Source organism: Carcharhinus amblyrhynchos, chromosome 5, assembly GCF_965287045.1.
Source record: "Carcharhinus amblyrhynchos chromosome 5, sCarAmb.v2.hapA, whole genome shotgun sequence".
Classification (NCBI taxonomy): domain Eukaryota; kingdom Metazoa; phylum Chordata; class Chondrichthyes; order Carcharhiniformes; family Carcharhinidae; genus Carcharhinus; species Carcharhinus amblyrhynchos.
The window spans coordinates 4,648,645-4,671,362 of record NC_137328.1 but is presented as its reverse complement, the minus strand read 5'-3'; the positions used below and the strand labels follow the sequence as shown (position 1 = coordinate 4,671,362).

Genomic DNA, 22,718 nt, shown 5'->3' with positions numbered 1-22,718 from the left:
TTCTCAAAAATTAACAAGAATTTGAAACAGCCACTTGAAGTGTAAAGTCAAGGAATATTTGAATATTAGCACGTCCAATCCCCAATATAAAAAATATTATGAAATGGGATACGTCCTCCACATGTAAGGTAACAAAGTCTTCTTCCTAACTTGTTTCATAAAACGTTATTTGATTTTCCACACATATACCCCATATTCTACTAGTTTATACTCTCCTGCTACTTATCTATCATAAGATTATACCACGGTAATAAAACTTCACCCTCAGAATCCACTCCATCAAAAACACCTAGCCAGATATTTGCACAACTCATTCAGCTTTCTTTGTTGAGCTGGGGCCAGTTTACTGAGCAGTTTTTGAAAAAAATGATTTTCCAGCTATGCAAGATTGCATTCTTCTTTGTCTAAAATGTGAATGGACACAATTTGTATCTTGACAATGAAGAGATGAGCAGTTGGAGATGGATTAAACAACCTGGAAGCAATGTGAAGCATAGCCCATACCTATCATGTTTTGTGCTGATTTTTTGCTCTAGTTGCCTTCTCCTGCTCTTCATCTCCAAAAGTTCTTTCTTCTTTGTCCTCAGTTCATTATCTTTACGCTCAAGTTGTCGCTGTCTCTCAGAAAATTCAGCAATGCGAGCCTCTACTGCTTGCAGATTTGCTGTTACTTCCTGTGAATGAAGCAGATGTCCGATTCATTATATTCCACAGCCTCTGATTTGTTGCTATGGGTGTTTAACCCTCCCATTCAAGTTAAAAGAACTATCCAACTGGACAATCAGTGACACTGTACCATTAGAGTGTAATTCCTTTGTGTCACCCTTAACACCTGTTTTGCTCACTGTGATGATACTGTGCACTTAGGAAATGTATATCATGTTTCTTGTAAGGGGTATGTTTAAAATTCTGTTCTGTTTATGTGATTCCAATTTCTCTGCACTAAGCAACTCACACGCTGAGACTGCAGACTACTACAGGCAGACAGGCGCTACAGTGTGATAACTAGAAGATTTTCAGTGACTTCGCTGCAGTGTTAATGTACTATTTGCGACTAATAAATAGACTTTATTAATTGGTCTTAGTTAAGGGAGAAAAATGAAACAGTAAAAACAAATGTGAGTGAGAAGGACTTTGAGGCCCAAGGTGCGAGGATGAAACAAATGCTGAGAGACAGTGAAGAGGCCAAGAGACCCACAAATCTCCTACCTGACTGCTTCACTAGCTTACTCTGACCTCCTGGGCACTCAAACTTCGTTCCCCAGGCCGCTGCACAAATTCAAATCCAACAACCTCAGTGTCAGATTTGAATCTCATCTCTCGCGAGTGCACAGCTGGTCAACTGTTTAAAGCAGACATCTTTCAGTAACCACTGCCCCCCTCCCCCCTCCCCGCAGGAGACAGGTGAAACATATTTTTATCTAACAAACTCTCATCTGAAAGGAAATGCCTTTGCAATTCAAATTAAACGCCGAGAGTATTTTTAAAAAGCGAATATCTCAAAAGAACTGTTTTGAAAGGATTGTAACAGTTGAGGAGGGACACAAACAATGCATTGTAAACAACACACATTGGAAATTTTTGGTCAACCCCTTGAAACCTGTTCATGGATGCTTAAAGGGCCATGACTGACCACCTCCTCAGTTGAGAAAATCCTGATTCAAAAATCTTGCATCATTAGCCAAAATAAGAAATCAATTAGTAGCAATGGAGGAGGCAGGAATTTGATTTTATCAAAGAAATCCAACTTCTTTCAACAAGGGGAAACAGCCTCTCAGCATCTATGCTGTTAAGCCGTCTATAAGACTCAACGCATCAAGATCAAGTAACGCTGTTAAGCCCTCTATAAGACTCAACGCATCAAGATCAAGTAATTGGAGCATGGGGTGTCTGGGATCCTTTATCCTAAATACAGACCAAGATGATGTTTTTCCCCTTCCACATGCATACTAAAAACCAATATAATTGTATGAGATTTACTTTTAACTGATCCTCCAACCGTCTTCTGCCCTCCGCATCCACCTGAACAGTGAGAAACTTTGCATCTCTCAACTGCGTGTTGCTTGAAATGATTTTATTCGAATAAATGGATTTCTTTACAGTGTATCGTTCTTCTCCTGTGTAGATCTGACGCAGTTGTGTTTCATTTATCACCTGCAGAAAATCAACAAAGCTGTTATGGTATTGAGGTACAGATTGTTCCACTTTCACCCTGGAGATTCAGGCTCCGTGTAGAGCAACATTCTGCTTTAAACAACTCCAGAAATGCAAATGGAAATAAATCTTGGACCAGTATTCTCTTCCTAAAATTCAACATATGTTTTAGCACAGCTTGTATCAAATTTGTACACAGCTTAACGAAATTGTGCAACCAGAGATGACGCAAATCAAGGAAATACTATCAGGAAACTTCTTGAACATCTCAAAGTAACCTGCTCGATTACTGTAAAAATATCAGTGTAAACAGCTGAGTAGCTATTCCCTACTATCTATCCTTACATTGACTGGATAACATTGCTCCAAACAATATAACTTTGCTGCCAAAAGCATACATTTCTTCAATGTCTCTGATTTATTTATTTGATAATCTATCAGATATAATCAAAGACATCTCATCTGATCATAAGAGCTCTAATTATGAATGTGTTACTGCAGAAGGCATTTCCAACTGTGGAAGAGATCAAAACAAGGGGTCATAAATATAAGACAGTCACAAATACATCCAACATGGAATTAAAGACTGACATCTTTACCCAGAGAGTTATGAGAATATGCAACTCACTACTACAAGAAATAGATGAGGCAAATAGCACAAATGAATTTAAAGGAAAGCAAGGTAAATACAATAGAAAAAGACCTGCATATATATATAGCACCGGCAGCACCTGGCAAAATCACTGGATGTCTCGAAGTGCTTAACAACCAATGGGGTGCTTTTGAAGTGAAGTCACTGTTGGAAGTACAACAACAAATTTGCACATGCAAGTTCTCATAAATAGCAATCTGTTAATAACTACAACCTGTTTTTAGTGATTTCAACTGAAGGATAAATATTGGCCCTGATACTGGAGAGAATCACCTCCCTTGCTCTTCTTCAATATAGAGCCACATAGGCCTTAGATTAAAATCTCATAGAAGGATGTGTGAAAATGTCTCATCAATACTGAAGGGGCTGAGGGGGCAAGGGGCTAAAGGAGACGTAGACCTAACCTTGGTGAGAATAAGAGGTCCTGAATTGGATCGAGTTACTGGTCCAGACAGAATTTAATATTATCTTGATGATTTCACTATTCCCATTGACACCTCTCTTAGGCCTGCCTTGTGTTTCTTTACTTGCCCCATTACCATCATCTTCTTACCATTTCTGCCTTCCGCTTCAGCAGACCTCCCCTGTAATTCTTTACCTCCTCCTGCCTTACCCTGCGCCTGTTTGTGCATAAAAGCGGATACATCTCTAACCTTTCTCGGTTAGAGATGATGAAACATAATTGACCTGAACTTTATAAAGGCTGCCAGAGTATTTCCAACATTTTCCACTTTTATTTCAGACTCGCAACAAATATAGTATTTAACTTTTGCATTTATCTGACGTTAAAGAAATGGGAGCTGAGCTAATTCCGCCCCTTGATTGTATATGTAATAGCTCACTTGGTGGGGTCCATGATTATTCCTGAAGACCGGAGGGTGGCTAAATGTTGTGCTGATATTCAAGAAGGGAAGCAAGTTTGAAATGGCAGATTATAGACCCACGAGCAGGACATTGATTATAGGACAACAGATCATTTTACACTCCATAACCCCTGATATAAAGAAGGTGCAATTAGAGAGAAGCAACATGACATTTGGAAAAATGTATTTTCTGACCAACATGGTTGCAAAGATGCGACTGGGTCAATGTCTGAATGCTGTATTGTTTTCAGAAACTGTTTGACAAGATACTACCACAAGTTACAGGACAAGACAATCCCGTGGGAACAGGGGGCAGATCCAGGGTTGGAGAAGAAATTGGAGATAGATGCCTTAGAAAAGGTGCAGATGAGAGTCACTAGATTCATAGCTAGTCCAAATTCTTAGCTAGACTTAGATATTAGGACAGAGTTATGGAGCAAGGAGTTATCACTCTTTTAAAAAAAAAGTAGACTCTGGGAAGATGTAACTGAGATTGGCAAGATGGTACAAACGTGTTGTGTTGTTCTAATCTATGATTTTAAATTTCAAAGAATCTACACAAAGACAGAATGTTTGAATTGGATAGATTAGCAGAGTAACAGGACATGCCAACTAGTTATGCCAGATGGAATGGTGTTTGATATTAGCAGGTTTATCTTTCTTCACAAAACCTTTGCAATAAGTTGCCATTACAGCAAGTAATGCTCATTGCAAACATTTTGAGGCTGATATAAAATATCCCTAAATAAACAAAGAAAATTACAGCACAGGTATAGGCCCTTTGGCCCTCCAAGCCTGTATCACCCATGCTGCCCGACTGAACTAAAGCCTGAAGATTTAATGTATTGTGTCTAATGCACAATGTAGTCCTGTTATCATGGAACTTGTTTTTAATCAGAGGTTAAAGAGGAATTAATCTGAATACTCCCCGAGCTAAACTGGGGTTTAAAAAAATCATTTTAGCAATCCCTCTCCCAAGAAATGACATTGCCCCTAGTCAGTAGGTGACTTAGAGAATCATGTTGCCTCTGCTAAACGGCATAGTCTAAATGGATCAACTGGTCACTTTCAGAATAAAGATCAATTAAGAACATCTACCTTTTCAATCATCATCTTGGTCCGTGTAGTCCCAATGGGAACATCATAAACTTTGTGTTGATCACATAGATAGCTCATCACAGGTTCTGGTGCATCAATCAGCTCTCGCAGGTAGGATACAAAACCATACGTTCTGTTTAAAATAAAAGACAGGTGATTGTTAAATGGGATACCATGGAGAAAAAAGTTGAAAAGTATGATTTACAAAGGGGTGAGGGAACTCAGCTGCGCAAATTGTGTAGACTTTTATTTCTTATTGAAGATGCACCCAACCAGTGGCTGTTGCCATGTTAGCAGTTCATGTTAAAAAAGAATTGTAGTTAAGCAGTATAAAAATATAAAATCTGCCAGTTACTGTGACAATTACATTAAACAGGATGATAAAGTGAATGAAAGCAAAATGAAAAGTAAAACAAACAATATATTGTAACGTAGTAAGATCAAGAGTGAAATGTTGTATGACTTGTACAAAACAAAGCGATTCTAAAAATTAGATGAAAATTATTAACACATGCAGTGGACTTAATGGTGCAAAGATGATGCGCAAATCTAAATTCAGGCTGTTCCTGACTGCATGAGTTGCTTGCATACAGATCAAAAATAGATCTGTTAAAATATTAAATGAGATAAATAAAAGAATCTGGCATTTTTGATTATTATGGAAAGAACTTTATGCAAAATAGCATTACTGTTGGAAAACTGCTATGCAATTAATAGAATTATAAACAATTACAGGGAATGGAGGACAGAAGGGTAGGGCAAACCTCTCAAGCTTTTTCTAAAACTGGTCGGGTATAACAAAAAGCAGAATGCAAAAAACTCAAACCGTTTTTTAATGAATGTGCTGATGATTCTACTTGAATGAGATCTCACTTCTGCCACACGTCAAGGACAAGATTGTTGAAAAGCCAAACTTGTAAATGAATACAATTTTAACCTCATGCTTCTCCACACCCTCCACGCAACTTGCCGTTCCACCAATCTTGGTGTCATCAGCAAATTTTGACACCATACACTCGGTTCCCTCCTCCAGATCATCTATATAAATGGTAAATAGCTGAGGCCCCAGCACCGACCCCTGGGGCACTCCACTAGTCACCAACCGCCAATCCGAATAGCACCCATTAACCCCCACTCTCTGCCTCCTATTTGACAACCAATCCTCTATCCACGCTAACACCCGACCCCCAACTCCATGCCCCCTTACCTTCTGCAATAACCTCTTGTGAGGTACCTTGTCAAACGCCTTCTGAAAATCAAGAAAGACCACATCCACCGGCTCTCCTCTATCCACCACCCTAGACACATGCTGAGTCTGCAGAAGGATCTAGATAGGCTGGGCGAATGGGCCAGGAAATGGCAAATGGAATTTAATGATGGCAAGTGCGAGGTGGTCCACTTTGGTAGGAATAATAATAGGAAGGACTATTACTTAAGTGGCAAAAAACTGCAGCAGGCGACGGTGCAGAGGGACCTCGGGGTCCTTGTGCATGAGTCGCAAAAACCCAGCCTGCAGGTGCAGCAGGTGGTCAGGAAGGTGAGTGGGATGCTGGCCTTCATAGCGAGGGGGATTGAATATAAAAGTAGGGAGGTCTTGCTGCGGCTATATAGGGCATTGGTGAGGCCGCAGCTGGAATACTGTGTGTAGTTTTGGTCGCCGCACTTACGCAAGGATATTTTGGCCTTGGAGGGAGTGCAGAGGAGGTTTACTAGGCTGATACCGGAGTTGAGGGGGTTGAGCTATGAGGAGAGGCTGAATAAACTAGGCTTGTACTCGTTAGAGTTTAGAAGAATGAGGGGAGATCTCATTGAGACGTATAAGATGATGAATGGGATGGATAGGATAGAGGTGGAGAGACTCTTCCCGCTCAGAAAGGACAGTAGGACTAGGGGGCACAGCCTCAAGATAAAGGGGGGGGCGGTTTAGAATGGAGTTGAGGAGGAACTTCTTCACTCAAAGGGTGGTGAATCTCTGGGATTCTCTGCCTGTTGAAGTGGTGGAGGCTGCCTCGCTAAATATTTTTAAGACACGGGTTGATGGGTTTTTGATAGGAGAGGGGATTAAGGGTTATGGGGAGAGGGCGGGAATGTGGAGCTGAGCCACGACAGATCGGCCATGATCTCATTGAATGGCGGGGCAAGCTCGAAGGGCTAGATGGCCTACTCCTGCTCCTATTTCTTATGTTCTTAGCCTAGTTATTATTTCATTATTTAACAGTAATTGATTTTAACCAGGCAGAATTAAAAACATAAGTACTTACTGAAGTTCTTGAATTGGTCTGGTAGGTTGTCTCCCTGCAGCTGAGGTGGAGGGAGCGCACACCGCATTCACCTTTAGCTTCTGTTTGTCACGAACCTGCACATGTAACGTTTATGTCAATTAACCTCTCTGGAAAAGTCACTTCAGTTTATGTTCCTTCCAATTTTCCCAACCCTCATCTCCCATACAATCTTTCCAACATTTGCTAATTCCCTTTTACGTGAACACACACACACACACACACACACACACACACACACACACACACAGAAATGAACTTGGATTTCTGCCCTGCTATTAGTTCAAAAGGGTATTTTAATAAATTTAAATTTAGTCTAAATTTAGTTGTGTACGGCCTAATTACTCGCTGACCCCAAATTTCATCTTCACAACTTCAAATGGATGGTCAATCCAGAAGTTAAAAATAACCTTGATGCCTCCAGCCAAAAGGAATTCTCTCTCTGTCTCAGAGAAAAACTGCACTATCCGGGATTCAAGCCAACAGGAATTCTGTCTATTTCCCTGGACTCTATGATGCACCATTGTTCCCATGCCTACAGGAATTCTATCTTGCTCCCCGAGAATACACAGTGCACCCAGTTTCCCTTCACTTGATGTACACCAGCAAGATGGTTCCCAAAATCCTCTTTTATATCTAATTCTGGCATTCCCTCACCTTAATTCAAAGCTGTTAATAGCCAATTAAATCAATAATGTTGTGCGGGTTAATTTCAATGGATTGTCCAACTGCACAGATTGCTTTAAACATGACCACAATAAGTTATTTTATATTTCTGCCAATACTGCACAAGTACCTTACTAATTAGGCCCAGCACTAGGCTAAGTCAAGGACAGTTTCTTTTGATGTACACCTCTGCTGGATAGTACAGTTCCTTTCTCACAACATGCTATCACAGCATGTTTAAAATAGAGATAGGAATGTTAGCAAAAAAATACAGAAATAATATAATTTCACTTCCATCAACTGTTTGATCATCTGCTGTTGGTCAGTTGCTACTGTACAATACCAGTGATCAATATACTATATTGCGTACTTTGGCAGGTGATCAAATCACAAAATGGCTTTTTTTATACAAGGTGTTGGTTCAAAAGGGTGCCTTGATCTTGTTAGACCTTTGCAGGACACGTGTTCATAAAAAGTCTTTAAAAAAAGTTAAGCAGGCAAACTAAATCCTACCAAAATAAAGTGAAAAATCCAGGCCAGTTTACACTGCCCCTAGCCCAAATTTAATTGATGCTCTTGCTCAAGGTCAGTGAACAGGTCAATACTGGAAACATTCTACTCAGTAATAACGCCAACCTGCACGTTAAGTGCCCAAAATAAGCATCTTAACTGATTAATGCACCATATTAGTAAAATGGGTGCAATATAAAGTTAAGCAAGTCACTCAATTGTACAGGTGCCAATTCAGCTTTGGATGACTGCAGAGTGCAGAGATCTGTAGAACTGATGGGAGATAAATTACAGCACGGTGAAATGAACCGGTGTGTAACATAGGCTATGAAAGAGGAGGATTTGCAGAAAGACAAAGCTGGGAAAATTAACAGATTTAATTCACTTTAGCTAAAACACTACTACTAAGATGGTATTTAAAACAATTCCTTTCTTAAATCTGCCTGTGAAAGACCAAAGCAAATGCAACTGGTGGAAATCTGTGCTTGCACTGACCTCACTAAGGAATGCACCCATATCATCCATGTTCACACAAACGAAGGCTCGCAGGTCATTCAGTGGAATGTGATTTTCGATGTATTTGGCATTTCTTGAATCCTTCATATTAAGCTGCAAAGAAGCAAAAGAAAATGGAGAACAAAGATAAAAATGGGCAAAACATTTTTCACAACTTATGCTGATAAAAGAATAATCCACAAACTCAGTTTCTGACAAACATTACTGAGAGCTGAAAACAACTTTTATGCATTCCACTTCCACAAAGATGGGTCATTATTTTTAACCACTGAAAAGGAAAGTTGAAGGGTCAAGGTTAGAAAGGCGCGGGGCACCAACAGGACTGCAAAGAGCAAAAGGAGATAACTAGTTAACTGTCACCAAATGTTGGTTTCAACGATCTTGAAGACTGAAGGAAGAATATACTTTGAAGGAATATTTGCAATTCCCATTATGAGTACAGGAGGAGATGGCATTAACTCCTGATTCCAATGTGGAGAGGATAGAGGAGAGGAAATAAGGGTATCTGGGGGGAGACTTATAAACCTTGTATGATAAATAAAACTGCAATTGTTAACTGTCACAAAATCAAACAGAATTACAGTTACATGAACAGATCAATGCTAATGTCTCACATGACTCTCCCAGCCTACTGATCAGACGATAAGCAACCAGTACAGAATTAAGGTGATTAGCACCAGAAGCAACTGAGGGAATAACTTATTTTTGACAAGTGATTTGGATTACATTGTGTCAGAGTGGGGTGATACTCATTCAATAGTATTTTTCAAAACTTCAACAGACAATTAAAGGAACAGATTGTGTTTTCTGCAAAATGGATACTTTGCTGTGTCCTGCTGCAATCGCATGGCCTGCTGTGTTAATGGACACTGAACAACAGTACAGAACTGTGCAAAAATAAAACAGGAAAACAAACACAATTAAAGCACATATCATTTTCTCTAACTGTAAACAATGTCACCACCAATTCACTAGCAGCTGAAAACAGAACTTTTACCTCGAGCATAATTGGCTCATAGATGTGCCCACGGAATCGATTCCTGTTCTGCCTTAACCACAAGACAGCATTGTACGTATCTTTGAACCGATTTCGAAGATTTCCTTCTTTGATGTGCATCATATCTTCAAGTCTCTTGATATCAGCCATAACATCTGCATTTCAAATGATAGTACATTAGTTAACAGGTCACCCAATTTTTGAACTGACTGTAATGAGAATAAAAGTTTGCTGCAAATGCCACAAGCTTAGTGTAACATTAATATGGCAGAAATTAATCAAAGCAGCCCTACCAAAGTATTTATACCATTACTGATTACCCAAAAAATTTCTAAATTGAATATAACATATCTTTCTCGCCATGAAAATTCACAATGCAATTTTAATCTTACTGTAACAACTTTAATCAGGCAATGGAGGTGGGCCTATTAGAATATAAGTTCCTGATTCAGGGACAAATTGATAGGCCAATCAGGGAGCCTCTTGCTTTGTACCTAACCAGGAGTGTCAGTTCCTCTGGGACTCCGAGCGTAGACTGCTAACGGAAAGCACTCTGTATGCGGTTGTCAGACTTTAAAAAAAGGGATTTTGGTGAAGGAACTTCTGCCTCTGAGGACATATTACACTTACCATCTGTTTTAGGGCATTTGAATTATTTTATCATTACGTACAAGGTATTATCCATCACTGCTGCCACTTCTCCCCCCACCCCCCTTTTAAAGTATTGAATTAAATTCAGGCCAGTTATTATTAGAAGAACCTGTTGTTTATCTGGATCCATTTGGCAACTTTTGCTACAAATGTAGCAAGAGAATGCAGGTATTGTGATGCCAGTTTAGCTGTTTGATCTATGAGATGCTCATGAGATGTTAATATTTTCCATGCCCAACTTGCCCAATCTCGAGCCCCTACATCTTTACTCACTGAAATTTGCAATCTTTCCAGAACATACTCACTCTTTTTCTCTTTCTCCAGATTTTCCTTCTCTCTTCGAAGATCTATTTTTTCACTGTCAACAGCTCCCTTATCCTGCTGGACTTTCCGGAGGGCACTGCTGATCTGGTCTATCTCTGGCTGCACGTGGTCGGAATTCATGGTGGAGTTCAGTTCGTCCTGCAGATCTTCGATCATTTTCTTGGTGTTGCTGATTCTTTTCTGGCGGTCAATCTCCTCATCGGTTTTCATCCTTAAACGTTGCTGAACTTCTTCCACCTTGAAGAAAAAAGTCCTTCATAGAATCACAGAAATCAAAGAATCCCTACAGTGCAGGAGGCTATTCAGCCCATTGAGTATGCACTGACAACAATCTCACCCAGGCCCCACCCCACATATTTACCCTGCTAATCTCTCTAACGTATGCATCCCGGGACACTAAGCGTACGTTTAGCATGGCCAATGCACCTAACCCATACATCTTTGGAGTGTGGAATGAAACTGGCGCACCCAGAGAAAACCTACGCAGACACGGGGAGAATATGCAAACTCCGCACAGACAGTAACCCAAGCCAGGAATCAAACACGGGTCCCTGGAGCTATGAGGCAGCAGTGCTAACCACTGTGCCTTCACTCAATTAAACCAAAATACTAGTCAAATTAAAAAACTGAATTAGATTCCCTTCAACTTGAAAACTGCTTCATGACACCACTTATGGACACCAGAAAAGTAATAACGTGCAACAATTAATTGTACTACTTTCAAGTCAGCTTTCAAGAAGCACGTCCAATTTTTGATCTCGGCCTTGCACAATATCCTCATGTGCATTATGGCCAATGGATAAAGATCAGTGTGTGTGGAAAGCCCAGCTGATTCCTCTTCTCCCGGAATAACGCAACATTCCTTTAATGCAGACAGGAGATACTTGTCAACCATACGCAAAGGGCTGCCTTTAATGAAGCTTACTGAATTCACTAACCAAACAAAATTCATTTAAAAGCTCAATTTAGTTTCCCCTTAGTCTTTTATGTTCCTATAGAAATAATCCAAGTGTCTCAAACTTTCTTTCTACTGATCTTACTCATACTAGCATCATCAGATTCTAAAGCTATTGGGATTGTAATGTCCTTTTTCAACTGAGGCTCTCATAACTGCATACAGTATTCTAATTATGGCCTAACTAATGTTAATTAGGAGCAAGGATAACTATCTGATTTTCCCTCCTTAATCCAGAGGTGGTAATGCCAAGTCCCACATTTTTACTGTCTTACTGCCAGAGCCACTCAGCTCATTACTTCATTTCAGCCTTGGCCAAAGCATGGAAAGGAGAGCTCAATTCCAGAAGCAACGTGTGAGTCAAGGCACTATCTCACTGAGTGTGACATCAAGAAGCCTTGGCAACAATAAATCAATGGGAATCAAGGGGGAAGCTCTCTACTGGTTGGAGTCATACCTTGCACAAAAGGAAGATGGTTATGGTTATTGGAGGCCAATCATCTCAGTCCCAGGACATCACTGTAAGAGTTCCTCAGGGTAGTGTCCCAAGCCCAACCTCTTCAACTGCTTCATCAATGACCTACCATCCTTTGATCATAATGTCAGGAGTCGGGGTGTTTGCTGACGATTGCAAAATGTTCAGTTCTATTCACAACTTCTCAGATATTGAAGCAACTTGTATTCAGATGCAGCAAGACTCAGACAAGGTTCAAGCTTGAGCTGATAAATGCATTTCCTCTGTAATGCTACGTCCCAGATCGAGGACCACAAGGAACACAAACATGTTTGTAGATAGAGCTATACCAACCTCTTTGTCCTTCCGTTCCAAATAATCTTGCTTTTGTTTGCATTCCTGAGTGATTTTCTTAATTTCTGTCCCCTGAAAAGAAAACAGACAGCTGCAATCATCCCATTGAACTACGTCAATAAAGGAGTGGATATGTTAATTGAATTAGGATAGATGGATATCAGTGGGTATTGCTGATTAGATTAAGACTATTAAGGACTGCATTCTTGCATGTGTAAGTAAAGAAACCACAGAGCAATCCCTTCAACATTTAATCAATCTTCCTATCCCATATAATGGCAGAAAAACGTTCATCACGTAAGTCTTCAAAAGCATACAACACAAAAAGTTAATCCAAGTTTATTCCAATTTAATGTTATAATATCAAGACTGTTACTATGTAGAATTTTCAGCACACAACAGCCATTCACAGAATCATACAAGGTAGGAAGCCATCTGACCCTTTGTGCCTGTGCCAACTCTTTGGTAGAACAATCCAATCCCACTCTCCCTTGATTTCTCCAGTATCCTGTAAATTATTTCCCCACAGACTTGACTCATCTCAACCAACACTTACCAGTCCCAGGAGAGGGGAGGGAAGTGGAGATGGAGGGGGCAAGGATGGGGGTGGTGTTAAATTGCAAGGCAGTGTGTTGAATCACCCTCCCAATCTCATCCCTCTGGCAGGGGATTTGACAGACAAGTGTTCCCAATAAAGGGTGATTTTACCATGCTGTTGATATTTTGCTTAAAGTGGATTGACCCGACCCTTCCCCAATCACGTGAGCTGGCAGCCTGGGAGGCGGGCGAGGGTGTTGAAACTAAAGGCAGGCCCAGGGATGCCAGCCTCTGTGACTCCACGCCCACCCAAGGGATCCTCCTCCAGCACGAAGCTCCTCAAAGTTTAAAGAAAGATTTTCCTTACTTGCTGAGGGCAGCAGGTCTCCAGCCTGCCTCAGCTACAACCACTATGCCTGATCTGATGGGACTGGCAACTCAGACAAACTGCCATCCTGAATCGGACAGGGCAGCCCCAACAAGAGCCACTTAATTAGCAGCCGCTCATAAAATTCAGGGGGAGGTTCTGTCAGCTGTCGGCGTGTGCCAGTGACATACATTTTCTGCCTATGTCGAGCCAACTGCCCGAACGAGGAATCAGCACCATCGGGGAAAGGAGGAGAAGAAAAAATTAGGAAGGTCAAAAGTCCTAAGCAACAGGTAAAAGCCTCATTTAAGACTCAAGAGTGATAGCCACTTGAATGGAATTCTGAGAGTGAAGTGGGAACTAAACAACTGCAACGGTAGACTGATAAGAGGATCAAAGGAGGCCATTCAGCCCGTCATGCCCATGTCTCATCATTTACTAAACTTATAAAAGAGGAATGGGGAAGAGCTGCTGGGTGGATGAAATAGGATGAGCCAATGAACCATCATCCACATGAAGAAAAAATTCTCAACAAATGAAAATGTAGTAATTCAACCAATTCTACTCGCTTTCTCTACAAGTTTACAAAGTGATACCCAAAGTTAAAGCTCAGGTGCATACAACACTGGTATAACTCCATGAAATGCTATTTATAGCTGCCCTCCGGCTAAAATCAGAAACTCTTTCTGGCACCAGCCAACCTACTAACCTTTTCTTTTATCTTTGCTTCCTGCTCCCGACATTGCCTTTCAACAGCTTGAATCTTCCTGGTCATGGGAGCCTGGGCTTCTTTGAGCGCTTTCAGTTCTTCTTTCAGCTGGTCACGGACACGCTTCACTTCTTCGTGCTCCTGTCGAGCAACCTCGTATTCCTTAAAAAAAAAGACTGGCAACAGTCAGACGTTTACTTAAGAAAACAGATTTAATTGTGTTTCTTTAAGGTTTCAGAACAATGACGATAAAAGTGCTATACCATCTACAAACAGTACGCTGTAAACTGTGGGTTAACCAGAACTCTCTCCTACCAGAATTTCTCACATTCCCTTAATATGAATGATCACTTTGCCAATCAGGGGCAATTACAAAGTTATCAGGGTCTATATACTGTATTATTTCATACTTGGTGTTTAATGTACTATTGAAGGTTAGAAGTAAAAAGAATACTGCTCTTTACTTTCTGAACATTTCCATACTAATTCAAAGTACAAGTATAGTGCTCTATTCCATTGGTAAATGGCACTTTCAGTTAACCAGCGTTTTTGATTAACCCACACCATCCATTCCGTGATAAAGATTTTAATGGAGTTTACTTTATTCTTTCAAAGTTTAACACCTACACAGGAATGACAAGGGTTTGGGTGAATCCTTACAAATTGTGCTATTGAAAGAATTCCCACCAAGCCCATCCCCTCCAAGTCACATACCATCCGGAATTGGAAATATATTGCCATTCCTTCACTGTGACGGGGTCAAAATCCTGGAGCTCCCTCCCTAACAACATTGTGGGCGTACTTGCACCGCATGGGCTGCAGCAGTTCAAGAGCACAGTTCACCACCACCTTCTCGAGGACAATCAGGGATGGGCAATTAAGCCTGGTCGAACCAGCGAAGCTCACATCCCTTGAAGTAAATAAAAAAGCTATCACTTTGAGGCAATCATTCCCTCTTTCGGTAACGTACTCCCTGTGCTCTGACCAGGGCAATCACTGCTGTTACTTCAAGTAGCATCTCAGGTTACTACTGTGTAGCTTGGTCCTCTGCAGTTCCTCTCAACCCCACCTAAAAATCAATGAGGACTTGGCTATTGGTGGCTCCGCAGCTTGATCGGTAGCTTATAATGGGTGGAACCTAAATATCATATGCTCAGCCCTGTTCAAGGACTAAAATGCAATTGGAGGCTTATTGATATCATAGACCACTAACTTAAATATCCAAATTAAGATGCGTTTGCTTGAGGCAGCTGCCAGGCAGCTATTTATTTATGTCGCAAGTAGTCTTACATTAACACTGCAATGACGTTATTATAAAAATCCCTCGCCACCACACTCTGGCACCTGTTCGGTACACTGAGGGATAATTTAGCACGGCCAATCCACCTAACCAAGCAAGTCTGTCGGATTGTGGGAGAAAACCAGAGCACCCAGAGGAAATTCAGGCAGACACAGGGAGAATGTGCAGAATTCGCATTTACAGTGACCCAAACCGGGAATCGAACCCAGATCCCTGGCACTGTGAGGCAGCAATGCTAACCACTTTGCTGCTCCATTCCGTGCTATTCTGCGTATCCCAGCAAAATGATGACAACAGAAACAAGGTGCTCCATTCAATGTCCTCTATCCGCCAGGCAAACAGTTTCAAAATCTACCTACCCCAACACAGATATGAAGGACAATGCCAGTCTACTTCCATCCATGCAGATAACAACATATGCACAATGATGGACAGAAACTAGTTGGTCCATCCAGCCTGTACCACACACTTACAATGTTTTAATTGTTACAAGAAGCATGCCACCCCACACAAAACCATGAGGCAACAAAAAGAGAAGAAAATTCTTCTCCAACGTATCTACACCATCAAATGAAGCCCCAAAGATGAAATTATTTCACATTCGGACTGGATCCATTTGTCAACTGGAGCACCAGAATGGTTTCATGGATAGGATAATAAATATTGTATTCACAATGAGTTTACATTCACTTTAAGCCAATAGCTCTAACACTGTTTCACAAACCGGAATTCTGGTCAGTTCCACAGCACTGAGGTAAAATCCTTTCTCATGTCGTTATAATGTCATAACTTACCACCCAGGGCCGCTTTCTTTCCAACATCTTTATTTTATCTAAATGTCGCTGTCGTTCATAATACCGCTGTACATCTTGCTCACTGCGTTCATTCCTTTGCTTCATTTTCTCCAGGGCAGCCGATTTTTCTTTACATGTATTCTACAAATGCATTAAACAAATCATTTTGGATGCTGCCAGATAGGAGCCAGACAGTGCTTGCAATGACAAAGACAAATCTCCGCCTACCTCCAGTTCCTTCTCCTTTTCATGGTAATTCTTTAAATCGCTGTGAAACTTGTACATTTCTGGTGGGCCAACTGATTTTTCTGTTGCTTCCAGCAGCTCAATTTTGGACATTTTTGCAAATTCCCCAACTTTCTCCTGTAAAATGAACACCAATCATAATGAATGGTAAACGCAACCAAAAAAAATTTAATAGATAAATGAATACTAAACTGCTCTATTCAGCAATTTTATATCAAGGTATTGTGCTTGCTCCAAAATATTATTAACATTCTGGCAGAGACAGGAACAATAGAAAGGAAAGCATGTTTCATACTAATTCTGCAACGTTCTGTACATGAACAGCTTTCTTCTTTAATAAAAAAAAGGAGGGGGCCTTAAGTGATTATTTTAACTGTTTTGAAATAATCTGCTGCTGATGTACTCTGTTCTTTCCAGCAAGAGGTTCTAAACAGCACTTTACTCACCAATTTAGTGAGATGAAATGCAAGGTTTGACAAACAACATAGGAATCATTGCATTTATCCCTCCCTACCTAAATACTGAAAGGTTTTTATTTATATCTGTTCTTTACACCTCCATTCTGAAATTTGTGGCACTTCAGAGTACTGCTCATTGAAATATAATTAAAGCTCAGCTAAAAAAATAGCCCAGACCCGTGTGTGCGTGCCATACAGGACTCCTTCCATCCCTGTTATGACTCACCCTTTCAGCACTGACTAGCTCTTTGGGTATATTTATTACCTTCTGAATTTAAGTTTAATTCAGAAGTTTCTAAAGTTATAAATTATTTGTGTGGGAGGAAGTGGGGGAGTATTAATGGGCAGCTAGAAAATTAGATTAGTCTACCAGGAGGCATTCACAATATCAAGTATTTCTCTCTGATACACATTACAACCCAGGCTGTTGAAAAGTTTGTTAAAATATCCAACATTTTCCAAGAAAATATTACTTTAGACTTTAACATGGCTACCTATGCTTTTAGATCAAAAGTCCTAGGGTGACACTAACCAATGCCAGCATTAGTTCAGAGGAATGGGCATTGATCTAAATTGCCAGTTAATATTAACGTAAAGTCCTGGAGTCAAAATAGCTAGACATTAAAATTATAGCTCTTATGGTAGACTTACACCAAATGCAAGCAATCTTGGTGTGATTCAAGGGTTAAATAAGAATTTTGGAACTATGTTCACCCAGATTCAAACTTAGTACATTAATTCTTCCATTTATTACACACCTGAGGTAAAAACTGGCAGAGATTCCCCACTTGGATATTCAAAGCAGCAATCTGTTCTTCAACCATCTTCTGAGTTGCGTGTTCTCGATTTATTTGCCAGATAGACTGATTTGACACAGAAATCTCTCGGCTAACAATAAGGTTTTGTGGACGTCTATAGCTGTAAATGGCCAAGTATATAAATCATACAAATTAAATCATTCTTCAAGAAATTTAGAAAGTGAATGATAACATTTGGAAAATAAACAGAAGCCAAAGTTAATTCAACTGGCTCATTATTACATAGAAATGACGAGTGATCATCACCTCTTTGAGCATGGTCCTTCAGTCAATTAGACCATATCTAATCCATGCCTTAACTCCATTTACCCACCTTGGTTCCATAGTCTTGCTGAACAAAAATCTATCAATCTCAGAGTTAAAATAACTGACCCTCAGTCTTTACTGAGATGAGACAGGTCCAGATTTCCACTCTATTTGAGAAATGTTTCCTAACAAGACTCTGAAGGGCCCCACTCTAACTTTAAGGTTATTCAGAGGGCTAGAATACAAGAGCATGGATATACTGCTGAGGCTGTATAAGGCTCTGATCAGACCCCATTTAGAGTATTATGAGCAGTTTTGGGCCCCATATCTTAGGAAGGATGTGCTGACCTTGGAAAGGGTCCAGAGAACGTTCACAAGAATGATCCCTGCAATGAAGAGCTTGTCGTATGAGGAACAGTTGAGGACTCTTAAGTCTGTACTCGTTGGAATTTAGAAGATGAAGAGAGATCTTATTGAAACTTACAGGATACTGCGAGGCCTGGATAGCGTGGACGTGGAGTAGGAAAAACTAGAACCAGAGGACTCAAGCTCAGGCTAAAGGGACGATCCTTTAAATCAGAGATGAGGAGGAATTTCTTCAGCCTGGGTGGTGAATCTGTGAAACTCTTTGCTGCAGAAGGCCGTGGAGGCCAGGTCATTGAATGTCTTTAAGACAGAGATAGCTAGATTCTTGATTAATAAGGGGTTCAGGAGTTATGGGGATGAGAAAAATATCAACCATGATTGAATGGTGGAGAGATTCAATGGGCTGAGTGGCCTGATTCTGTTCCTATGTCTTATGGTCTTCGGAACCCAGATGCCTGGAGCCGTGAGGCAGCAGTGCTAACCACTGTGCTTGCCTTAAACCACACCTTAATATTAATCCAAGTTTAATTATTTTAAAACTTATGAGATGCAACAATTTTAAATTGAGAAGTTATTTAGAGACTCCTCCAATGAGAGGTCCCACATTCAGTCTTGTCAACGCTGTGTACATTGATTTTGGGAGGTGCAGTGTTACACTTGGAACCTCTCTCAATTCTCTTTCTTCGTGTTCATTGCAGATAGCAGTTTCCAATAGCAGACTGAAATCTATCGAAATTTATGCATTTACGAATCATCCATTTTAAATTCAGCTCTAAGTATCACTAGATTCACCCTAGTCACCCAATACACCCTCCATTCCAAATGGCAGAACATAACAAAGCAAGACAACATCATTCCACTACACACTCTTCAGCAAATCTGTAGAAGTTTGTGTAGATACACTGATTTAGTAGCAAGCCCTGGTTAAATACAAAATTGATGGGAACTTGAGGAGCAGGGCTATTTGCAGCATATGAGTTCCCTGCAGTATTGAAGGAGGGATTAGGACAGGCCAAATTGTGTCACCATGGACTTCATAAAACAAGTTTGCATGCATAGTTTCCGTTAAATTATACTTACAGTTCAAGTTCAATATATCCTTTGTTATATCCTCGTTTCACATAAAGGCCAACCTGTTAAAAAATTTAAAAGCTGAATCATTTTTACACAGCCCTTAGAAATGAAATATAGAAATGAAATACTGCCAAACAATCTCCCTGGGTGTAAATTAACAAGTTTGGAGTCACATTTCTTAAAATTGTATCTATTATTGAGACATACAAATTTTTTTAACTTTTTACTCCATCCTTGAAGTTACAAAGCCAATGCTCAGAGTGGACCAGATGGACCCAAATTCATTCCTTGCTTCAGAAATCAAACTGAAATTGAATCTAATTCGTCATGCCCACAACTGATAAACGAGATTCAAGCTGACAAGATAAGGCATCTTGGGCTTGATCTGACACTTGATCTTAGTCAAAAAACTGATAATGAGTCTCCACACGTTAGAAGTTAATTTATAACCAGCAAGACTGTCTGACTGTGATTAAGACTGATCGTATCTTTAAAAGAGTACCTGCACTAAGATGAACAATGGTTAGTGTTCATAAATGAAGGAAGTACTGCACTGCTGGCATGCCATGATTCTATGAGATGATGTGAATTTTCTGTATTTGAATGATAAGTCCCTCAGTGGGATATCATTGTAGCAAATGATGAATATATGGGGTCATGAGGATGGGGCCTGGGTGGGGTTGTGTGGTAGGTGCAGACATAATGGGCTGAGCAGTCTCTTTTTGCATGGATTCTATGAAGCTTTTGGCAGAATGCAGCATCTTGGACAACAAAGTCCTGATTTATGCAATTGATGTGCATGGGCAGTCACTGAAGTTACCGTCTGACTTGCAGCTGAATGTCAGTGACTGCAGTCAGCCTCATCATCATACATATTGCAAAACCCAGCCCATTACATCTGTCCTTGAAGCTGAATGAATGAGGAAGACTGACCTTTGCACTACTCCCTACTCTGAAACATCATTCTACAACTGCCAAGAGAAAGTCCTGTAGGGGTCAGTCTTGACACACAGAAAACACTTATTTCAATGAAAATCAAATCACAGCAGGTTAGTCAAATCAGGCCAAAATAAATACATGACCACACAGATATACTTTTACCTCTGTAAAAACAGTAAATGCTGAATTTGAAATTGTTTAAATTATATCACAAACACTTAATCAGAACGTCCAGTATATAAAGGTAAATTTAAATGTTCAAAGTTAGAAAATATCATGAAATAACTAAAGCTTATAACATTAAGTATGTAGCATTAAACAGTGATTATTTTTCGGATTGTATTATATCTCATAGAGACTTATAAAATTCTAACAGGACTAGACAGGGTAGGTACAGGGAGGATGTTCCCGATAGTGGGGAGTCCAGAACCAGGGGTCACAATCTGAGGATCTGGGGTAAACCATATAGGATGGAGATGAGGAGACGTTTCTTCACCCAAAAAACAGTCAGCCTGTGGAATTCATTACCACAAGAAGTAGCTGATGCCAAAAACATTCAATGTATTCAAGAAGTGGCTAAATATAGCACTTGGGGACGAATGGGATCAAAGGTTATGGGGAGAAAGTGGGATTAAGGCTAATGAGTTGGGGGATCAGCCATGATCTTGATGAATGGCAGAGCAGGCTCACAGGACCAAATGGCCTCCTCCTGCTCCTATCTTCTATGTTTCTAATTTTAGTATTGCAGCATTTGTTGTCAGCTGCATCATTTCCATTATATTCATTGCAATTGGCTGGCCAACGTTTGAAAATTAAGGTTGCACTTTAATGATATTGCTTCTCTAGATGTGTACACGTACCTCAAAATTCTACAACTTGGTTTTCTCATGACTGGGGCTTGAGCCCATGGTTTCTCTGACTCCGAGGCAAGAGTGCTACACATTGAGTCAAACCTGACATCAAGCAATTGCACAGAAAGGATATGCTAGATTGAAATGACGTTATGGGGAATCATCTTGTAATTTAACTGTCCAAATTACCAAAACAGAACATGGTGTAAAATCAAGCCAGACTTATATTATACAAAGCATTAATAGCACTCACTTTGTCCCCTCTGCCAATAAAGGAGGTTTTTCCTGCCAAACCCAAACAAATTGCACAGACGATGCTGGACTTTCCAGTGCCATTAGCTCCCACTATCATGTTCAAGTTGGCCCCAGGGTAAATTTCACAGGAATCGTAAGTTCTGAAAAGCAACACAGTCACTAAATTCAAACAACTGTTTGATATTGTAATCTAACATTCCAAATGTTATCATTAGAACTTTCTTAACAGATCGATTCACTTAGGTTTCCTGAAAAGTGCTAAGTCTTAGCAAGCAACAGAACTTAACAATATGATTCTCATTCCCTCTTGGGTTAAACACAGACAGCCAACAGTTTGAATCATAGAATCCCTAGTCAGAAGAAGGCCATTCTGCCCATCGGGTCTGCATCAACTCTCTGAAACAGCATCTTACCCACCACCAACCCATCCCTGTAACCGCATGCATTTACTGTGTTAATCCTTCTAACCTACACATCTTGGGATCCTAAAGGGCAATTTACCCTGGCCAATCCATCTGACCTGCACATCTTTGAACTTTTTAACTCCCAAAACACAAGAATCTTAAAGCCATTTGAGTAAATTTGGTCTATGCCCATCTGTAGTTATGGCTCTATGACTCCACATTAGGAAGCAGGCACTCTTGTCTTTCTTTTTTGCCTGGTAACGGTCCAATCGGAGGCTGATTTTGCACAACCATGAAATTCAGCAAAGTCTAGCAGCGTACAAGATACGCGGAAACATCCTAAACAGCGCCGCTAGTGTACAGCACAATAATGAAGACTGCATAGTTCAATGGCATCAAAATTTGAAATCTACTGTTGCTCGCTACTCAGTTTCTGTGATCTCAACTCATACGAATAGAATACCTGGTAAACTATACGTTTTTCTATGGAAATATATTTTGCATCTTAATTATTTTCTATTATACCAGTTCATTATGTCTCACTAAATGTGTTTTCACTACTCAAGAGAATACTTCTTGCCATCAATATCCACGATTTCCAATTAATCCAAAGTTAAGACTTAACCTAAAGCAACACTAGAAATTCTACTGTATGGGTCAGACCGTCTACCTACACACCACTAGGCCCGAGTGACTACAATGAATCCACCACCTTCCACCGCATAACCCAGAATTGTTGCAAAGTCAGGTTTCCACCATTTACAGTTTGCATTAAGTGGAAAAATCAAACTATTCAGAAAAACATGTGAACAATGGTGATTTTTTTTTAAACACAATGAAAATAAAAATAATTTCATATCTTAAATTGAATAATTGTCCTG

At 40.2% G+C, this 22,718-nt stretch overlaps 1 protein-coding gene across 3 annotated transcripts in view; it reads right to left on the bottom strand.

Moving 5' to 3' along the window:
• smc5 (structural maintenance of chromosomes 5) overlaps nucleotides 1–22,718 on the bottom strand; it is a 52,177-nt gene that overhangs the window by 16,661 nt on the left and 12,798 nt on the right. For all 3 annotated transcript variants that reach the window (XM_080188373.1, XM_080188376.1, XM_080188375.1), the window contains exons 2-15: nucleotides 21,432–21,573; nucleotides 19,395–19,447; nucleotides 17,643–17,802; nucleotides 16,409–16,543; nucleotides 16,181–16,321; nucleotides 14,087–14,248; nucleotides 12,474–12,545; nucleotides 10,692–10,947; nucleotides 9,736–9,890; nucleotides 8,718–8,831; nucleotides 7,029–7,123; nucleotides 4,768–4,900; nucleotides 1,981–2,154; nucleotides 505–674 (exon numbers count right to left, since the gene is read on the bottom strand). In XM_080188373.1, coding sequence (XP_080044499.1) covers nucleotides 505–674; nucleotides 1,981–2,154; nucleotides 4,768–4,900; nucleotides 7,029–7,123; nucleotides 8,718–8,831; nucleotides 9,736–9,890; nucleotides 10,692–10,947; nucleotides 12,474–12,545; nucleotides 14,087–14,248; nucleotides 16,181–16,321; nucleotides 16,409–16,543; nucleotides 17,643–17,802; nucleotides 19,395–19,447; nucleotides 21,432–21,573 — 1,962 coding nt within the window. The remainder of the gene's footprint in view (nucleotides 1–504; nucleotides 675–1,980; nucleotides 2,155–4,767; nucleotides 4,901–7,028; nucleotides 7,124–8,717; nucleotides 8,832–9,735; nucleotides 9,891–10,691; nucleotides 10,948–12,473; nucleotides 12,546–14,086; nucleotides 14,249–16,180; nucleotides 16,322–16,408; nucleotides 16,544–17,642; nucleotides 17,803–19,394; nucleotides 19,448–21,431; nucleotides 21,574–22,718) is intronic.